This window comes from Eutrigla gurnardus (genome assembly GCF_963514095.1).
Source record: "Eutrigla gurnardus genome assembly, chromosome: 14".
NCBI lineage: Eukaryota > Metazoa > Chordata > Actinopteri > Perciformes > Triglidae > Eutrigla > Eutrigla gurnardus.
This window is the reverse complement of record NC_139937.1, coordinates 2,443,639-2,460,178: the sequence shown is the minus strand read 5'-3', so window position 1 is coordinate 2,460,178 and position 16,540 is coordinate 2,443,639. Positions and strand designations below refer to the sequence as shown.

Sequence of the window (16,540 nt, the reverse complement as noted above, 5' to 3'; positions counted from 1 at the left end):
TTTCACGTTCCTGTGTATTTTGTATTCTTACATTGCAGACATATCAGAGGTAAAATGATTGACCTTGATTGGGCGTATGTGGAAAGCAGAGAAGACAACCACCCAAGACATACAGACACATCACTAGGAGTGGCGATAAGAGATCATTCCTGATTTTATACATTCCTTCTTAAAATCACACCAGACATAATTTCTATCTTAATGAATTATTTAGTGGGGTTGGATGTTGCATCATTTGGACCCATTTTCCTTTTGCACAAATACATCACATTTATTTTCACAGACTCCCAATATGATTGCTCATCAAACAAAAGTATTTTTGTCGAGGCAGTGTTGGGAGACACATGATTAGACTGATCGATTATCCTCAGCAGTTTGAAACTCTGCAACAGGTCACATCACACTGGGACCTGTAAAACTGGCAACATGCATTTCACCTATAAGTTTAATCTTGCAGAGCCTTAATTGAATTATGACCGATCTAGAATCCAAAATCTCTCTCTGAACGTCATTAATAAGTCATGTAATGTAAATGCACGATATTGTGTGGTTTCTCCTCAGTAATGTAATAGCACACACTGTCCACAAAGAGGCATCCCTGAACTAATTCCAGCATCCAGTGAAAACAGAACAGCTTCTCTCAGAGTTGCCTGTCAGGGGATCCATAAATAAAACATGGTAAGCCTCATAGATCAGAACAACGCAGTAACAGCTGGGGTGCATGTGCATCACAAGTTCCCCTTTTATCTTCCATCTCTTTATCCCTTTATCTTTTCCTTCTCCCCTGGGAGGCGGGGGCCTGAAGGAAACATTGCAACACGACTGAAGCAGACTATAGAACTGTGATGTGATGCACTGTTGTCTTGCCTTGGAAACGCTAATCTCATGAAGACAAACAAACAAATGCCTGCGATTAGAAAAAGCATAAAAGCTATTTCGACACGTGTTGTTCCACTGTTATGTCACACAGACACGTAATACAGTATTTTCTTTGTGCTCACGGCCCCAGCTCTGTTTGAGACAACATGGTTCATTCAAGAACACAAAATCAATGTTTTGCAGCATCTAAATCTCCAGGGAAATCAATAAATGGCTGTAATTCTAATCAGTCAGGTCTTCCGTTTGTGGGTGTAAGAGGCGTTCATTAGTTTGCCCCAAGTATCGCCCATATTAGCGAAACAGAATGATTCCCAAATGAAAACAACACCCTCTTAAGGAAATCAGCACTCAAATGTGCTCCAGGTGATGCTCATAGACCTCTGTGTGTACAGCTTTACAGCTTTACAGCTTTACTTCGTCATCCTACTTAAACACCCACAACATGATGCTCCTTGTCATGTCTTCCTCACTGAGGATGGATGAGAGATGTCCAGTTGGAATCTAGTTATGGTCTTGCTTTTTCCTGGATTATGACCTTGCCATTGTAAGAGATGAATTGCATATGAATAGTTATTAAAAACAACTATCTGTGTTTGAACTCTCTGAGATTTTAACCACCAAAGAGTATTGATTTGATTTGATTTGATTTGATTTGATTTGATTTGATTTGATTTGATTTGATTTGATTTGATTTATTTGGAATACAGACATATCCAAAGGATAAAACATGACAAAGTGCAAACACTTGTTTCCATCATGGTCCCTGATGTTAAAAGACAAGACATATCCACATAAAACAAAACATAAAACATTCCTTCCTTCCTCTATTGGAATTTGTAATTTATTTCATTGAACCATTTTCACAAAACGTACCAAGAACATTCATGACCTTTACAATTATAATACTATTTATTTAAATGAAGTATGATTTTCTGGGAGTAAATATTATGTTGATATATGTGAAATAAGAGAGGGAAAAAACACATATTTACATATTATGTGTGTTGAATGAGTTAACTACTGTATAATGTATATCTTAAGTGTAAGAGTTGAAAGAAAAATACATCTCATTTGTCTTGTAAGCATAAACAACTTTTTTTGCATTTTAAATTTAAGGCATTTAGCAGACGCTTTTGTCTAAAACGTCTTACAATAAGTACATTTGTCAGAAGAAAGTGAAACATCAATTTATTGCTATATTGCAATATATTGCTGTCGGTACAGTAAGGATGTCAACAACTTCCTTTTTTAGAGTCAAAAACACTCAAGAGTATGGAAGTGTAACCAAGTAGCAAGGCGAATATTATGTAACTTGTCTGTAACTGTCAGCAAAGCTGTCTGAGTGTGTGCTCGTGCGTGTGTGTGAGATTCTCGGTGTAGTATATGACAGCGTGCATCTAAGCTCTGCATGTATGTGCTTTTTACGTCCTGCATTTGTGAATGAAAGTGACACTCTGTTGGCATCGACTTGGCGAATGCGATGAAAGTTGAGTTCTGGTGGTGGACAGGTTGTCACAGCAGGGGCCAAAGGGCCCTATGGTGCGAGCACAAACATGGAAGTAAATGTTGATCATGGCCGTCCTAATGACCACGGCAGGGGTAGTAACCTGAGCGGACCGGCCGTTGTGAAAGCAGCCAATGTTTGTGTTACATAACGAACAGCCATTGAGCCAGTGGAAATAATAGTGCTGTAGTATGTAGTACCAAGGGGAATCTATCTGAGTGGACAGAAAGAGGAGGAGGGTGTCGAGGCCATGGCAGCTGGAAGAAGAGGCCTGACCTGCAGCTGTAGGAAACAGAATGAAGGTGTTTTGCAAGACAAGTTTTCAGCTGTTAGCTATGGGTGTGTGTGATGGTAGGCCGCAGTATATGCAGATGGAAAGACATACAGTGAGGTGCATTTTATGACGAGAGCGTGGAAGATGATGGGAAATGTTTGGCTGATAAAGATAAGTAAGGAAACAGATCAAAACCTCAAAGATGTTCTTCGCTGTAGTCTCAAGAGTCATCTGCTTTATTGACACATACACATAGAAGGAAGTTGACTCTTGATCATTTCACAGAAATAAAAATAGAAATATGACCAAGGACAAGGACTACCAAGCTGGGCAGATGAATGTAAAGACTTGTGTACACACATGTTGAAAAAGGTGTAACTATAGAGTTCAGCAGGAATGCAGCGTATTACAGGAAGAAGGGGCAGTGATAGTGGACAATGCTGAACTGTACCCTGTAATCCCAGAAACATTCAGGGATTACGGGTCCAGCTTGATGGCCTATTCCGATCATTCCAGCATACCTGCTGATTAAATGAGAGATCCTACACTGTGTGGGGAATTCCTGACTTAGATTGACTGAGAGGGTGAGAAAGAGTGAGAGATGTGGAAAGAGGAGGAGGAGGGTGTTTTTGGATTTGTAGCAAGCGAGTGGCAGCTGAGGAGAGGGGAGGAAGGAGAGCCAGGCTGACTGACAGGTTGGAAATGGTAGGATATTAACACTGCTGTGTAGTGAGAGAGAGGGAGGGAGGGGCCCACGAAAGAGAGGGGGAGGTTTGAAATGCCTTGTAGCTGGTTCTCGCGTACTTGACAGCATAACAGGAGAGAGGCAGAGAGAGAGAGAGAGAGAGCTGGCACAAGAGAGGGAAAAGAGAGGGAGAGAGATCAGTGTGTGTCTCCTGGGGACAGGCACACAGTCAACCTCCAGGTCTTCAGCAACCATTTATTAGCCTCCTCAATAAAGCTGCTGTGCTACTGTATGGACCCACGGAGCAAAGGCTTAACGATCAGCTTCAATTCCAGTTGAATTATCAGTCTAGCAGAGGGCAGTTCACAGTTGAGCTCCAGCACAGAGACCAACAGTAGCTCGATAGCAACTTGCCAGGAGTTTGAAGTCTTTAGATGCTGAAAAGAGCCGAGACGAAGTGAGCAGAGATCAACCAACTGACGGGAAAATGACCGTAAGTATGCACTTTATTCCTGTGGGGATGAATCCAGCTGCAACATGTTACATGCACACTTAAATCACAAGCTATGTTAAATGGTAAAAATCGTCATATTGTTCTGGGAAAGAAACTATTACAAAAATACACACAAATGCAAACATTTTGTGCAAAACCTTGAGTGTTTTATGTGTCATAGTATAAGTGTTGCAGCTTTATGATGAGATGACATGCAGGAATGGTACAAATGCATTGACGGCATTTTATTGCAAAATGACCGAGGATGCAAAGGTTCGATAGACTGTCATTGAGAGGATGTTCAGCTTGTATAATGTTGAGCACTTGTACTGGACTTGAAATTTGTTAATGGCGTTAGATCATGCAAAGCCCCTTTTAAAATCTCCGATTACTCGTTGCTTTAAGGGCCGTTAACTGAAAGGGCTTGATAAATAATCACCTCAGCTCACAAGGACATGGCAACATATCAGGATGCACCTGGTGCAACAAATGCTTGCCATGCATCTGTAATGATTGATGTATCAGAGCCTCGTAACATGATCAATTATATTCATTTTATTCCTGGCATGAGTGGAATGAAGGGCAGGCAGAATGTAATAATGCGATAACTCTGACATGTGTTAACAACTCTGTGAACGAAACCCAGCTGAGATTTGAATTTAGGAATTTAACGCTGTGCTTTGAGTTCAAAATCATTTTTAATTTAAATTATTCAAATTTTAATCATATTTTATCCCTGTTTTTTACTTCTGCCCTGTTTTATTCTTGCATGCTTTTCTTTTATACATTTTAAATGAGCATTGTTAGAAGAAGCCTGAGATCTAAGTTCATCGCCAACGATGGATTCTCTGTAATTGTTGCACATATGACAATAAAGAACTTGAAACATAGATAATATAATATCTCTATTTTCCCATGTTGCCAGTTATAACGGTGTGCATATAAATGAATGTGTTGCTATGTTATGTTTATAGAGACGTCGTGTTTGAAAGTTGCACTCTCTTTGCAATTGGAAATGGTCTGCGTTTTGTCGGCCTGTGAGCTTGTTGGTGCACAGATATCTCTAAACCATTGATCTTGAAGTGGCCCATCATCGTGTTTAAAATAGAGCTGTCCCGTAACATCAGCACTCAGACTGGCTGAAACCTGCACTCTTATTTTAGGATGCACATCAGATCCATTTGTTTGTCAAGCAGTAAATCATAACTGAGATCCAGTCTTTAAGCTGCTGTCATCAAATAACTCAAATCTCATGTGGCACGATCTCTTATCACCATTGGAGAAGTATTGATAATTTGATCATAATCTGTTTTATTATCATAATCCAAGATAATAATAAAACTGATTGATGTAAGGCAATAATCACCAGATTTGTTTGCAGCTGTAATTTAATTAAAATTTAAATTGTTTGACCATTGAACTTGAAGGTCAATATTTAAAATATGTTATGGCTTTATCTTTTGTCTTAGCGGTGAGCGGTAACTGTTTTGCAGCTTTGCTCATTTGCGTGGGTATGTGGTGGAGGATCGACTTCAAAGCACGCCATCGTGGACGTGAATGACAGTGGAAACAAATGTTCCCATCGCCCTGATAACACATCACGCTGCTGACGTCCATCTGTCCCACCTATAGTAGCCCAGTCGATATCATGCCAGAGCTGCAGAAAGAGATAACATAACACAATATCTGACAGATGCATTCTGGGATGGCATGTGGATGGCTATTAAACTCTGAATAATGAAGACAATTAAAGAAATGGGTGACTTAACTTAGATTAACTATATCAGAATCTGAATCAGAAAGGAGGTTTTTGCCACGTATGTTTCCACATACAAGGAATTTGCCTTGGTATTCAGTATGCACAATATTTACAAAGAATAAACAATAATAAGTCAAGAACATAAATAACCAAAACAATGACCCTAAATGAAAAAAGACACTCTATATGCACCGTAATATAATATATATTTACGATTAGTGCAGAATGTTGTGCAAAAATTCAAGAGAACAAGAAACCTCATGGGATTACTGCGAGTGGCCGACTGGTATTGCAACTAATGAGATATATGAGATTTAAAGTTCCACGTTTGGCAGCGAGCCTCGTAGAAGGTTCTGGGTAACAGATGCAGATCCGTGTTAGTTATCTATCATCAGCATCAACACATGACGGTCAAGATGTGGATCCTCTTTCTCTCTGAAACCAATCATCCTATAAGCATCATGAATATGGATTTGTGTGTGTGTGTGTGTGTGTCCAGGCTGCAGCAGCTCAGGACCTTGATGAGCGATGTTTCCTATCGGCACAGTCCATGCTGAGTCTGAAGGTTTCCAATCACTTCCAGGTGGTGAAGCTCCTGGGAGAGGGATCCTATGGGAAGGTCATGTTAGCCGTGCACAGAAAGAGAGGTGGGTGCAAGACTCGAGGTTAAAGCTTATGGTGCTTTCAATTCAGTCGGTGCATGACATTGCTGTTTAAAGTTCCTACAGCTAATGAAATGAAACAAAGATTTTTGATCATGCTAGCTTTTCAACTCCTAGTGCCTGATCTGAAATGGTAAATCTCCACTGCAGCACCTCTACCTCAGACTCCGGTTTCTTAAAACGACACGTGTCATGTGGGGTCGGTGGTGCGGTAACGTGAGCAGACATATCTGTCTTTTGATAGTGTTCACTTAACCTTTAGCGCTCCTGTTGCTGTAATGAGGTGCTTTGGGACAGACTCTCAGATAGAGTTGCTGCACCTGGGGCGTCGCTGCGCAACAGTCGTCCCGAAGGGGAAGCTATATCTGTTTGCAGTGTCAATGATGGACAACACTCGCATTCCCTCGCTGCCGAGACGTTGTAGTGTTCAACACATGTCGTCTTGCTTCCTCCCCTTCAGGAACCCCTATGGCTCTGAAGTTCTTCCCTCGCCAGTCCACCTCGCTCACCTCTTTCCTGCGTGAATACAACCTCTCACTCTCTTACTGCACCCATCCTTCTCTGACACGGGCCCTCGGGATCTTCTTTTCCACACCGTCCTACTATGTCTTTGCCCAGCAGGCTGGCCTATACGGCGACCTCTACAGTGTGATAGTATCCGAGGTCAGTTTGGCTGATTTTGTGGCATGAAACTGTCGACGGCCTGCTTAGTATGTCAAACTAATATACTTGTTCTTGTAAAGTGAAGAAAAGAGGGTGTTTCCTCTTGTCTCAGCAGAACAAAAAGCCTGCATGAATTGTTTGGTTGGGTTGCAACCTCTATATTAATATCCATCCATCAGCTCTCATAGCTTATGAAAAGGCGAATGCTTATTGTCTCCAGTGTGGCTTTCTTGTGGAAGATGTAACTGCTGACCTTGGCCTTTTGAGCTTTCACTTCTGTCAGCAAATAACATGTTAGACCTGCTGGATAAAGGCTTCCAGCTCGCCCTCCTCTGTGTTTGTGTCACTGCCAGTAACATAATAGAGGCCTGATAAGAGGAAGGGCACCCTGCCCTCATGAAAGTACATGAAGTAAAACATCGGCTTTCCCAGAGAGTCACTCTTCACCCGTCAACCCTTTTGTTTCTGTTTGTTCTAACCAGCCATTTCCATCAGTCTCCCTTTATGTAACGCGGTTATAAGTCATGGAGGTGTGTTCTCTGACTTGAGGCAGCAACTCATCCATCCCTCTGTTTCAGGTTGGGGTGGACGAAGAGTGTGTCCAGAGGGTGATGTCCCAGCTGAGCGGTGCCGTGACACATCTCCACTCCCTGGGCTTCGTCCATCGTGACATCAAACCGGAGAATATATTCCTGTGCGACGGTTCCTGTCGCTGGGTCAAGCTGGGCGACTTTGGCCTCGCCCGGGCCATCGGCTCCACCGTTCGAGCAGTCTGGTACGAGTCTCCTTTCTGCACTCCCGAGGTGGAGCCTGCCAAAGAGGCTCAGAAAGAGAGGGAATGGGATGGAACCGAGGAGGAGATGGAGGACATTTGGATAACAGTGGAGCCCTGCATTGACAGCTGGGCCCTTGGCGTACTCGTCTATTGCCTCTTAACGGGCTGCTTCCCCTGGGAGGAGAGCACCCACGACGACCGCGGCTATCGCAGGTTCAACGAGTGGTTTCTCCGCGAGGCTGAGAAGGAGGAGAAGATGAGTGATGGCAAGGAAATAGACAGTTATACAATCACGAAGGAGAGCCAACGGGACAACCCTCCTCCGTCACAGTTTGCCAACCTCAGCCCGCTAGTGATGACTCTTTTCAAGGAGCTGCTCCACCCCGAGCCCAAGCGACGAGGGAGCCCCGAGGAGATCCTGAGCTACCTGGGGGGGGCGTGGCTGATGGAGACGGAGATGGAGGAGAAGAGGAAGGCAGAGGAGGCCGAGAAGGAGGCCAGGAAGATAAGAGAGGGAGGAGGAGTAGAGGAAGAGCTGGTGAGGGAAGGAAGAGGGGAGAGATAAGCTTTGTCTTCTTACGTTTCAACACAGGGTTTTAATGAATGTAACATGTTTGAAAAATGCATTTTTGTTTATGATTATAGATTAAAAAACATATTGTATAAGGTGCTATATTTTCATATTTTTTTATAAATAACATTATGACAGTTACCACTCTGATTGTTTTATATTCCAGTGTGTGTAAATATATATATATGATAATATATGGTTGTGTGTGTGTGTGTGTGTGTGTGTGTGTGTGTGTGTGTGTGTGTGTGTGTGTGTGTGTTTGTGTGTGTGTGTGTGTGTGTGTGTGTTTGTGTGTGTGTGTGTGAGTGTGAATGAAAGAGTCTATAGGAAATGCAAGAAATGTTTGAAACTAGAGTTGTATTAAAGTGCTTTTGAACCTCTGTATCACAGTTGTAAAATAAACTCTTGTAATAAACTTGTATTTAACTTCTCATGAGATACAGTTCATGAGTCTCATTTACCGTCGCATGAAGTCCAGTCACTTGTATAGATGGTGCAAAAGCACAAATGCATCTCTTATTACACAATTAAAACAAGTTGACATAGTTTAGAATGGACCTCAGGACAAGAGGGGATCATTAATGTTAACTTAATAATAATAATGTAATGTAATTATGCAACAACGATTATCTACAGACCTCAACCAAATCAACCAGTCCATCTTCAACAGTGAAATCCACATTTGGCATAAAAGTGACCAGCTGAGCGGCTGCTGATTGAGCTGTATGTTGTATAGGCTGATGGAAGTCTCTCTCCCCGGGTCAGGTTGCCGCAGCGACGAAAATAACCTCAGTTAACCTCATAAATAATCAAGTCACATTTTAGTTACAATAATTCAGTAATACGTCAAACGTCAGCTATAAACCAGGCAAAGCATTTCTTTTGAAAACATAATCAGTTCTGTGTAAATAATGAAATCAATTATTCATAAATAATAATTTAACAACTTCTGAAACCTTTCCAAGAGACTTAACGTGTCTACGTATGGAACGAGGTGAAATCTTTGATGTGGTGCAGCAACAGCTGCTGCAGAACAGTCAAGGCACATCTAAAATTGGACTGAACAATACAACCTGATAATGATAGCAGCGTGATCTTCTTCCAACTTTCTGTGACACAAATCCAGGGCTTATACCTGCAGCAGGAGGAGATGATATCAGGATCAGCAACCAGAAACGACTTTATCCCCACGTATCGTTCCAACATACAGGCATTTGCTTTGGTCTTTGGTGCACAGTAGATGTGTTTTACCAGTTTATAAAATATATTCATACTGGTGAAATACTTGAAACATAATTGATTGACGTGTTGACTGTAGAACAAACTTCAGATGACATCCACACACGACAGGTTGACCTCCGTGCTTTGTTCCTTGTCTTACATCTGTCACACAGGCACCATTCCTGGCTGAAGAATCACCTGCACCACCCTCCTGCTCCAGTGACCCCCCGTGACTGTCTGTCACTGCAGATGCAAAGAAAATGCACCTTCAAGTTTAACGTCTGTTCACACAAGATGGCGCTGGGTTTACGCCCACGGGGAAGTAAACCTTGACTTTCTCGTTGCAGTGTTCACAATATCCCAGTTTCAAATTGGAGTGAATCCCTGTTGGTAGCAAGCTGCTAATGTGCAGTGTGTGTGTGTGTGTGTCAGAGGGGCCTGTGCTAACCCCTGCTAAGGGCCACTCCAGATGGATTTATAAATAGACGCCGACCAATCTATTTACACACCATGCACATCATCACCTCCCTGCGACTATCTGCACTCCACAGCCCTCCAAATGCAAAAGTCAGCCTGCCTCCGTTGGCGCCTGCAGACCTGCAACAGCACAATCTGGTGGAACACGGTGACCCATCATCCCCGTCTCTCCTCTCTCCTCGTTCCCGTCGCTCTCGCTGATTACTTTCCCTCCTGTCTCTCCTCTCACGCCACTCGGGCCTTAACTTTCCATATCGTCTTTGCTTCTGCGGTCGCATCTATACTTTGCACAAACGACGACAGCTGTCTCCCTTTCATTCACTCCCTCCCTGGACTTCCCTGGTTCTCTTCTCAGGTCACCAGTAAACAAGTGCTTTCTCTTTAGCTAATGGTACGCTTACATTAAAGTTTGGGACGTGCTGTTTTCCAGGAAACAGAGGACACGTGACACTGGGGTGGGAGGTCAAAGGAGGACCACGGCCTGACAAACAGAAACACATGGTGCGGAGCACGCAGACAATAGAGTGCCAAGTGAAAGATGCTGAACGAGGTGCAAATGTGCTCCAAGTCCACGGGGACAGATAGCAGGAGTGATGGAAATGGGAGAAACGAGGACAGACACCTAAAGGTCCTCAATAAAATCCAACCGCAATGTCAGGGAGATGCAGCTCATTTTACCCTCAGTCATGTTTGCACTTCCAAGTCACGACAGACCTTTGGACACTGGTGAAGATGAAAGACACACTCGCAAAATCTGGAAACCCGAGAACAGCAGATTTAGATGTGTAATGTCAGCAAAATCCAGATTTCCCGCCGCTCGTATCGAATGAAGCTCACTTTGGCAGAAAAGGATTAACCTTTGTGAACGGTGGTGTGGCGTTCGCTGCCTGTGAAGCATCTCCAAAATGTATATTTGACTTACTTTTTCACAAACATGCTCCGTGTCCGTCTTCAGAGGAGAGTTGTATGTTTTTCATGCAAATGTTTGCGTGGTGGATGTGGAGACAACCAGCTGGAAAATGGATGTTAAGGGTAACAGATATTTCGACAGATATCTGATAAAAGATGTCACATGTCCCGAGAGCGGAGCAACAAAAACAGACAGTGTTATAAGAGCCAGATTAACGAGCGAGTGGAGCAAATAAAGTATTCATGTGGCCAAATGTCTGATATGAATCCCCGCAGTGAAGCAAAACACTTCGGGACATCATGGCCTAACCCCCCCTACACCCGACCTTTCTCCGTCACCTGGCTGCTTGTTTAGGCTCAACTACTATTGCTCAAACAGGTTCCAGAGTGATGACAGACCTTGATTATTCACTAGAAGAGCCTCAAATTATCACGTAACACTGGATCTAGTTCCTAGTACGTTGAACATTTACTGGGACTCACAACGTGTTAATAGGAGAGAGAGAGAGAGAGAGAGAGAGCGAGAGAGAGAGTGTGTGTGTGTGTGTGTGTGTGTTATCGTGTGTAGCAAACACAGCTAGACACTAATACGGGTGGGGTGAGGGCGTAGTGTTGGGGTGAAAAAGAGGTTGGAGTATGGATTGCAGAGCTGCCTCTCGCAATGCCGCCGAACTAATAAACAAGTCGAGAGATTATCATGTGTTTACTATCTGGCATGTTTGCCCTAACCATTCTTTCTAGATCAACCTGACTCTCTTTCTCCCCTCCGTCCTCTCTTCCTCCCCCCCTCCCGCCCAGAGCAGCGTGGGCACAGAGGCAGGTTGATGCGTTTGAAAGATTGATCGTCCCTCTTGGCTGCTCTCCTCCTCTCTTTTACTTACACGGCCTCCATCTGTCAAGCTGTCATCGGCCTCGCCCAGTCGACCTTGTTAGCCGCCCCCCACAGCCACTCACCGGAGTCCGTGTAGCCCCGATATGTGAAGGGGATGACGAGTGTCCCCCTCTTGAACCGACAAGGCCCACCATGGGGTGAGAGCCAGTGAGAGTTGTGACTTCAAGGGAATGCGTAACAATATTTATATTAGTCTAGTCCATGCAGAGTCAAGTTTCCCTGCAGTGCAGTTATAATAGTCCCATTGAAAAGCACCTTTCCAACACAAAGAGCCTCTGAGAGGTCAAGAACTATGGCTTTGACAGTCACTTCCATCTTTCCATGAAAACCCACTTCTTATCTTTGAATGATGCTTCCCTGAGAGATGACATATGTTAACTGTATATGCAAACATGAACTGTGTGCAAGGTTTGTTTAAATCTCTTATATTTCTGAGGTTGAAGTTCATTAATGAATTCAATCATGCATGATGCCTTTCTGCTGGTCAAAGTTGTCATGCAAAATTACAACCAGACACAGATCCAGGAGACACACTTATAAAGTTATGAATAAGTTACAAGTTCAGTTTTAGTCCTTATTTTAGAAACATATTGAAGGCACTAAGAGGGAGAAACGTAAATTACTAAACGTCACACAGATCTGAGTGTGTGTGTGTGTGTGTGTGTGTGTGTGTGTGCGTGTGTGTGTGTGTGTGTGTGTGTTTGAAGCAGGTGCCTTGAGGTTGTGCATTCTCAAAATCATAACAAACCGAGCAACATTTATTCCAGAAAATAAAAAAACATTCCCATCAAAAAGTTCTGTTTTGGTTTGACCAACAGTGAGGAGATTCCTCCAATCACAAAAGCAGAATAGCGTCGTACATGCGGGACGAAGACTATGGCCTATGTGCGCTGCTCCACCTGCTGGTTACATCAAGTAGTGCAGAGTCAAATGTGAGGCCCACCGTGGTTGGATGCCTTGTGTTTATTTGTGCCTTTCAGTTGCTTCATTTAATTGACTCCAAACCGATTCCAGATGAATGTATTCAGACAAAGCTGCGTCTCTGGTCTTCCTATCTTACATTAGACGTTTTTGGAGGATAACAATGAATGTTTTGCTTTTGTGGTGATGAGACACTACGATACAGGACACTGGAACTGGATATCTGTCAAATAAAATAAACACTCAACATGACCAATAAAAAGGTGTTACTCTGAACCAAATAGAAAGTACTTTTAATAACAGACATCCGATTGTAGCTGCATGGTACTTTTTCTTCTCTTTTTTTTTTACCAGATTGGGACAGGACAAATAGAAATTATTTAAAAAAAAGCAAGAAAACTGTGATGGGGAGGAGGACAGGAGGAGGAGGAGGAAGAGGAGGAGGAGGAAGAGGAGGAGGAGGACAGGGAAGGAGGGGAAAGCAGAAAAGACAAAAGATTCATAATAACTAAAGCAGTTGTGGACGACAGCAAAAGTTGTGAGTACGAGTTAATTATGCTTCTTTTTTCACCTGATTTTAAATCGTGCATCTTCACAAGCAGGAAATCTCACACCCAAAGATATTAATGCAAGAGTATTTCCTATTGATTAGATGCAAACATGAACAGTGAATGCTCAGCTGATTGAGGAATTCACTTCAAAATATGAGATGTATTGTGTGGATGCTTGCAGAGCTTATAAGTAAAAGCAGTGAAAAACACGTCTCTCAAACAGATCAACAGATGGCAAAACAGGACAATCCAGAGTTTTCAATTCAGTAATTGCAATTGTGTGACTCTGGGATTATCAGAAATGTAAAAGGGCAAGATTTGTGAGAAATAGTCAACGCTCAGACAGGCTTTGGGACGATGGTTCAGCTGGAAAGCAGCGATATGTTCCATGAAACGAAAGCTGGGAAAGAATGCACGACTGTACCAGAGGAGGGGCGGAGGGGCGCTCAAATGGGGCACACAAAAAAACCCACATTCTTTGGAGAGAACTCACGTCTTGGACTCCAAAGTTGCACTGACACATCACGAGAGGAATGATGCAGGGCGGGAGAGGGAAGAAGGACGAGGGCAAAGAGAAAACATGAGTTTAAGAGAGAGAGTGTTTTCAAAATGCCTTTAAAACTCCCTTTTACAGTTTGTCCTCTGCTGCTTTATCTGTTTACAAGCAGTCTAATAAATGAACACACTGTAGAGCAGATTGTTCCACAGCAACATGACATCAGGCACTCCTCCATAAAGACGACAACTCATCCAAGACACAGCAGCGCTCTCTGTGTTTTTAGCTGCAGCAAAACCTGAGGGAAAACATGACGGTGGTTTTTATATGCGAGGAGATTAAAGGAAACATAAACAGCAACAAAAAATGTTGAGTGAGGATATTGAACAGTTCCACTCTGTGAAATCATCCCGACTCTTTTCCTCTTCGGTTTGGTCCAGCTCGTAAAAAGCTCAACCCTCTTACAAGTTGAAGGAATGGGCAGCCTTCCAGTGGTCCTGCTCCTCTGCAGTTTCCACGGTAACGCTGCCAAACAGAACACACAAATCATCTTGTTTAATTACGGTTGAGTCGCTGGTGTTTGTTTTTTAACGCTGTGAAACACTCCCCTCATGTGGTTTCTGTTCCACAGCGCTCACAGCTGTAGCCCGAGCCCAGCAGACCGGTAACGCTCTTCTCCTCATAAGTCACACTTTTAGATCCTCTGACATCTGACAGACCTCTGTGAGTCACTGCAACGGCTCACTGCTGTTTTCCCAATCTGATCCTGTTATTCCCCCCTTGTATTCTAGAGAGCACCCAGGCACCTGGAGGCACCTTGCCAGCCGGTGAGTGACTCAGGGCCCCGCGGACCGAACCTTTTGTGTGCTCGCTCCTGTCATTGGACTGATTTCTAATGTCTTGTGGTCTCAGACTGCAGGGAGGAGATGTACCCGTGCACCAGGATGTACTCGGTCCACCGGCCCATCAAGAGATGCATCGGTGCTCTCTGTATCTACAGGTGGTTTCTTGAACACACACGAGTATTTCAGAGATCAGAAGTGGAATAAGTACTCAGACCCTTTAATTAAGTCAAAGTAATGGCACCACAATGTAAAACCTCCTCCATAACAAGTAAAAGCCCTGCCTTCGTGCTTTCATTTCCATCCAAGGTTCTCTATAAGATATTAAGAACATATTTGGTATGTAGACATTTAATGGAGTAACGTCTACCTGAGCAGAGAATGAAGTCACCCTTCCTCTGAGAGCTGTAATCCCAGTTTGGCTGTGCTGTATTTACATAGCCGGGCGGTGCCTTTTAGTGCATGATAGTGCATGTGAACTCAGAGCCACCGCTCTGCAATGGACTCATGCATCAGCTGATAGCCACCCAGACTAACGGCCTCACAGCCTCATAGCAAATACAGACCAAGCATGTGTGTTTTCCCATCAACTTTGACTTTATTTGCTGCTTGTTAAGTCATTAATATTCAATATACTGCTCAATACACCATTCATTTATTTATATTCATGGCAACAGCTGAGCTGGCAGCTCGCAGCTAACGGTGCTCACAGCGGCCATGTTGCTAAAACAGCGAGAAGAGTAGCGACAAATAGAGAAATCTCTAGTGAGATAAAGAGAACAGTTTGTTCATTCAATTCAATTCAATTCAGTTGTATTTATAGTGTATATATAGTCTATATTTATAGTGTGGTATCACAACAGAAGTTATCTCAGGACACTTTACATCAAGCAGGACTAGAACACTCATGAGTTTTAGAGCATGGCAGAAGAAGCAGATTGAATACAATTTAAGTCAAAGCATATCAGCATTATCAGCAAAATATACTTTAATATCATACATAAAAGTAGGCTATTCATTATGAATAAACCTGGTCGGTATTTTGACGATACTGATGTTATAACTGGATTCATATTACTGATGCATACATTAATAAGCACATAAAACCCTACGGACATCAGGTGAATGTGAATTATAAAATGGCGATATTTTGAGTACAAGTACCTCAAAAGTGTACTTCAGTACAGTACATGTGAATGTTTTCTCCTGTTTCCCGATGCAGCCTCCCTCGTGTCTACGTGATCAACAACGAGGTCTGCATGAGGACGGTGTGCAAGCAGGACGAGTATCGCAAAGGTGAGACTCTGCAAGCCGAGCCAGCACGGCGTCAGATCACTGATCACCGCCATTTACGAGAAATCATGTGTCGTTACAGCCGAGCGTTGCAGAGAGCTGTCCGGGTGGCCCAGGCGCATTGAGAGGTCAACTAATAGGAAAGGTTGCCGCAATCGCCGTAGCAACCCCAAAACCTGGGCAAACAAGGCCTGATGGGGCCCGGGATGGCGACGTGACCACCTGTGAGGATGGAGCCTCTCTTAGAGACACGAAACGAGGGACGTCGTCATACAAACAGGCCATAACACCATAAATCCACCACTCAACACCGGGGGTCTTTCTTTCTGTCACACGTACAAGTGTGCTGAGTCATATCTATGTTGATGTATTAGTCTCTTGTGTGTGAAGACTCAATTCATTTGTGTGTTTTTTTGGATAAAAGATCACGTCTTCCACAGTTTATGATCCTTTAAGCTTCTAGCAGCACTCCTTGTCCAAAGAAAGACCCACTCTGTGTACAAATCAATATTACGTGCACTTTTGTATCCACACACACACAATATATATATATATATATATATATATATACATAAAACATTTGTTCAAGAGTTATTTGTTTATTGATTTGTTATTTTTCACTCTGATTATTCAGCAGAAAAAAACAACAAATTAAAGTTATGGTCACTGAGTG

The 16,540-nt window shown here is 43.1% G+C and overlaps 2 protein-coding genes across 2 annotated transcripts; both read left to right on the top strand.

Annotated features, from left to right (window-relative positions):
* The first annotated feature begins 3,466 nt into the window (after nt 1-3,466).
* On the top strand, nt 3,467-8,523 carry sbk3 (SH3 domain binding kinase family, member 3). Its single transcript, XM_084026518.1, has 4 exons — nt 3,467-3,835; nt 6,094-6,241; nt 6,717-6,919; nt 7,498-8,523. Exons 1-4 carry the CDS (start codon nt 3,830-3,832, stop codon nt 8,257-8,259), a joined length of 1,119 nt encoding a protein of 372 aa, XP_083882644.1. The 5' UTR covers nt 3,467-3,829; the 3' UTR covers nt 8,260-8,523.
* Nucleotides 8,524-13,170: 4,647 nt separating this feature from the next.
* mfap5 (microfibril associated protein 5) lies at nt 13,171-16,538 on the top strand. The gene is made up of 7 exons (XM_084026508.1): nt 13,171-13,223; nt 14,173-14,251; nt 14,364-14,396; nt 14,524-14,559; nt 14,645-14,732; nt 15,797-15,870; nt 15,950-16,538. Exons 2-7 carry the CDS (start codon nt 14,209-14,211, stop codon nt 16,060-16,062), a joined length of 387 nt encoding a protein of 128 aa, XP_083882634.1. The 5' UTR covers nt 13,171-13,223; nt 14,173-14,208; the 3' UTR covers nt 16,063-16,538.
* Nucleotides 16,539-16,540: the final 2 nt, after the last annotated feature.

Bases quoted from the DNA above. Each gene is read 5' to 3' on its own strand.
- sbk3 (XM_084026518.1), top strand. The intron at 6,242-6,716 runs GTGGGTGCAAGA...CCTCCCCTTCAG, and splicing joins AGCCGTGCACAGAAAGAGAG to GAACCCCTATGGCTCTGAAG. The intron at 6,920-7,497 runs GTCAGTTTGGCT...CCTCTGTTTCAG, and splicing joins ACAGTGTGATAGTATCCGAG to GTTGGGGTGGACGAAGAGTG.
- mfap5 (XM_084026508.1), top strand. From the start codon at position 14,209: ATGGGCAGCCTTCCAGTGGTCCTGCTCCTCTGCAGTTTCCACG. The intron at 14,252-14,363 runs GTAACGCTGCCA...TCTGTTCCACAG, and splicing joins GCTCCTCTGCAGTTTCCACG to CGCTCACAGCTGTAGCCCGA. The intron at 15,871-15,949 runs GTGAGACTCTGC...GTGTCGTTACAG, and splicing joins GCAGGACGAGTATCGCAAAG to CCGAGCGTTGCAGAGAGCTG.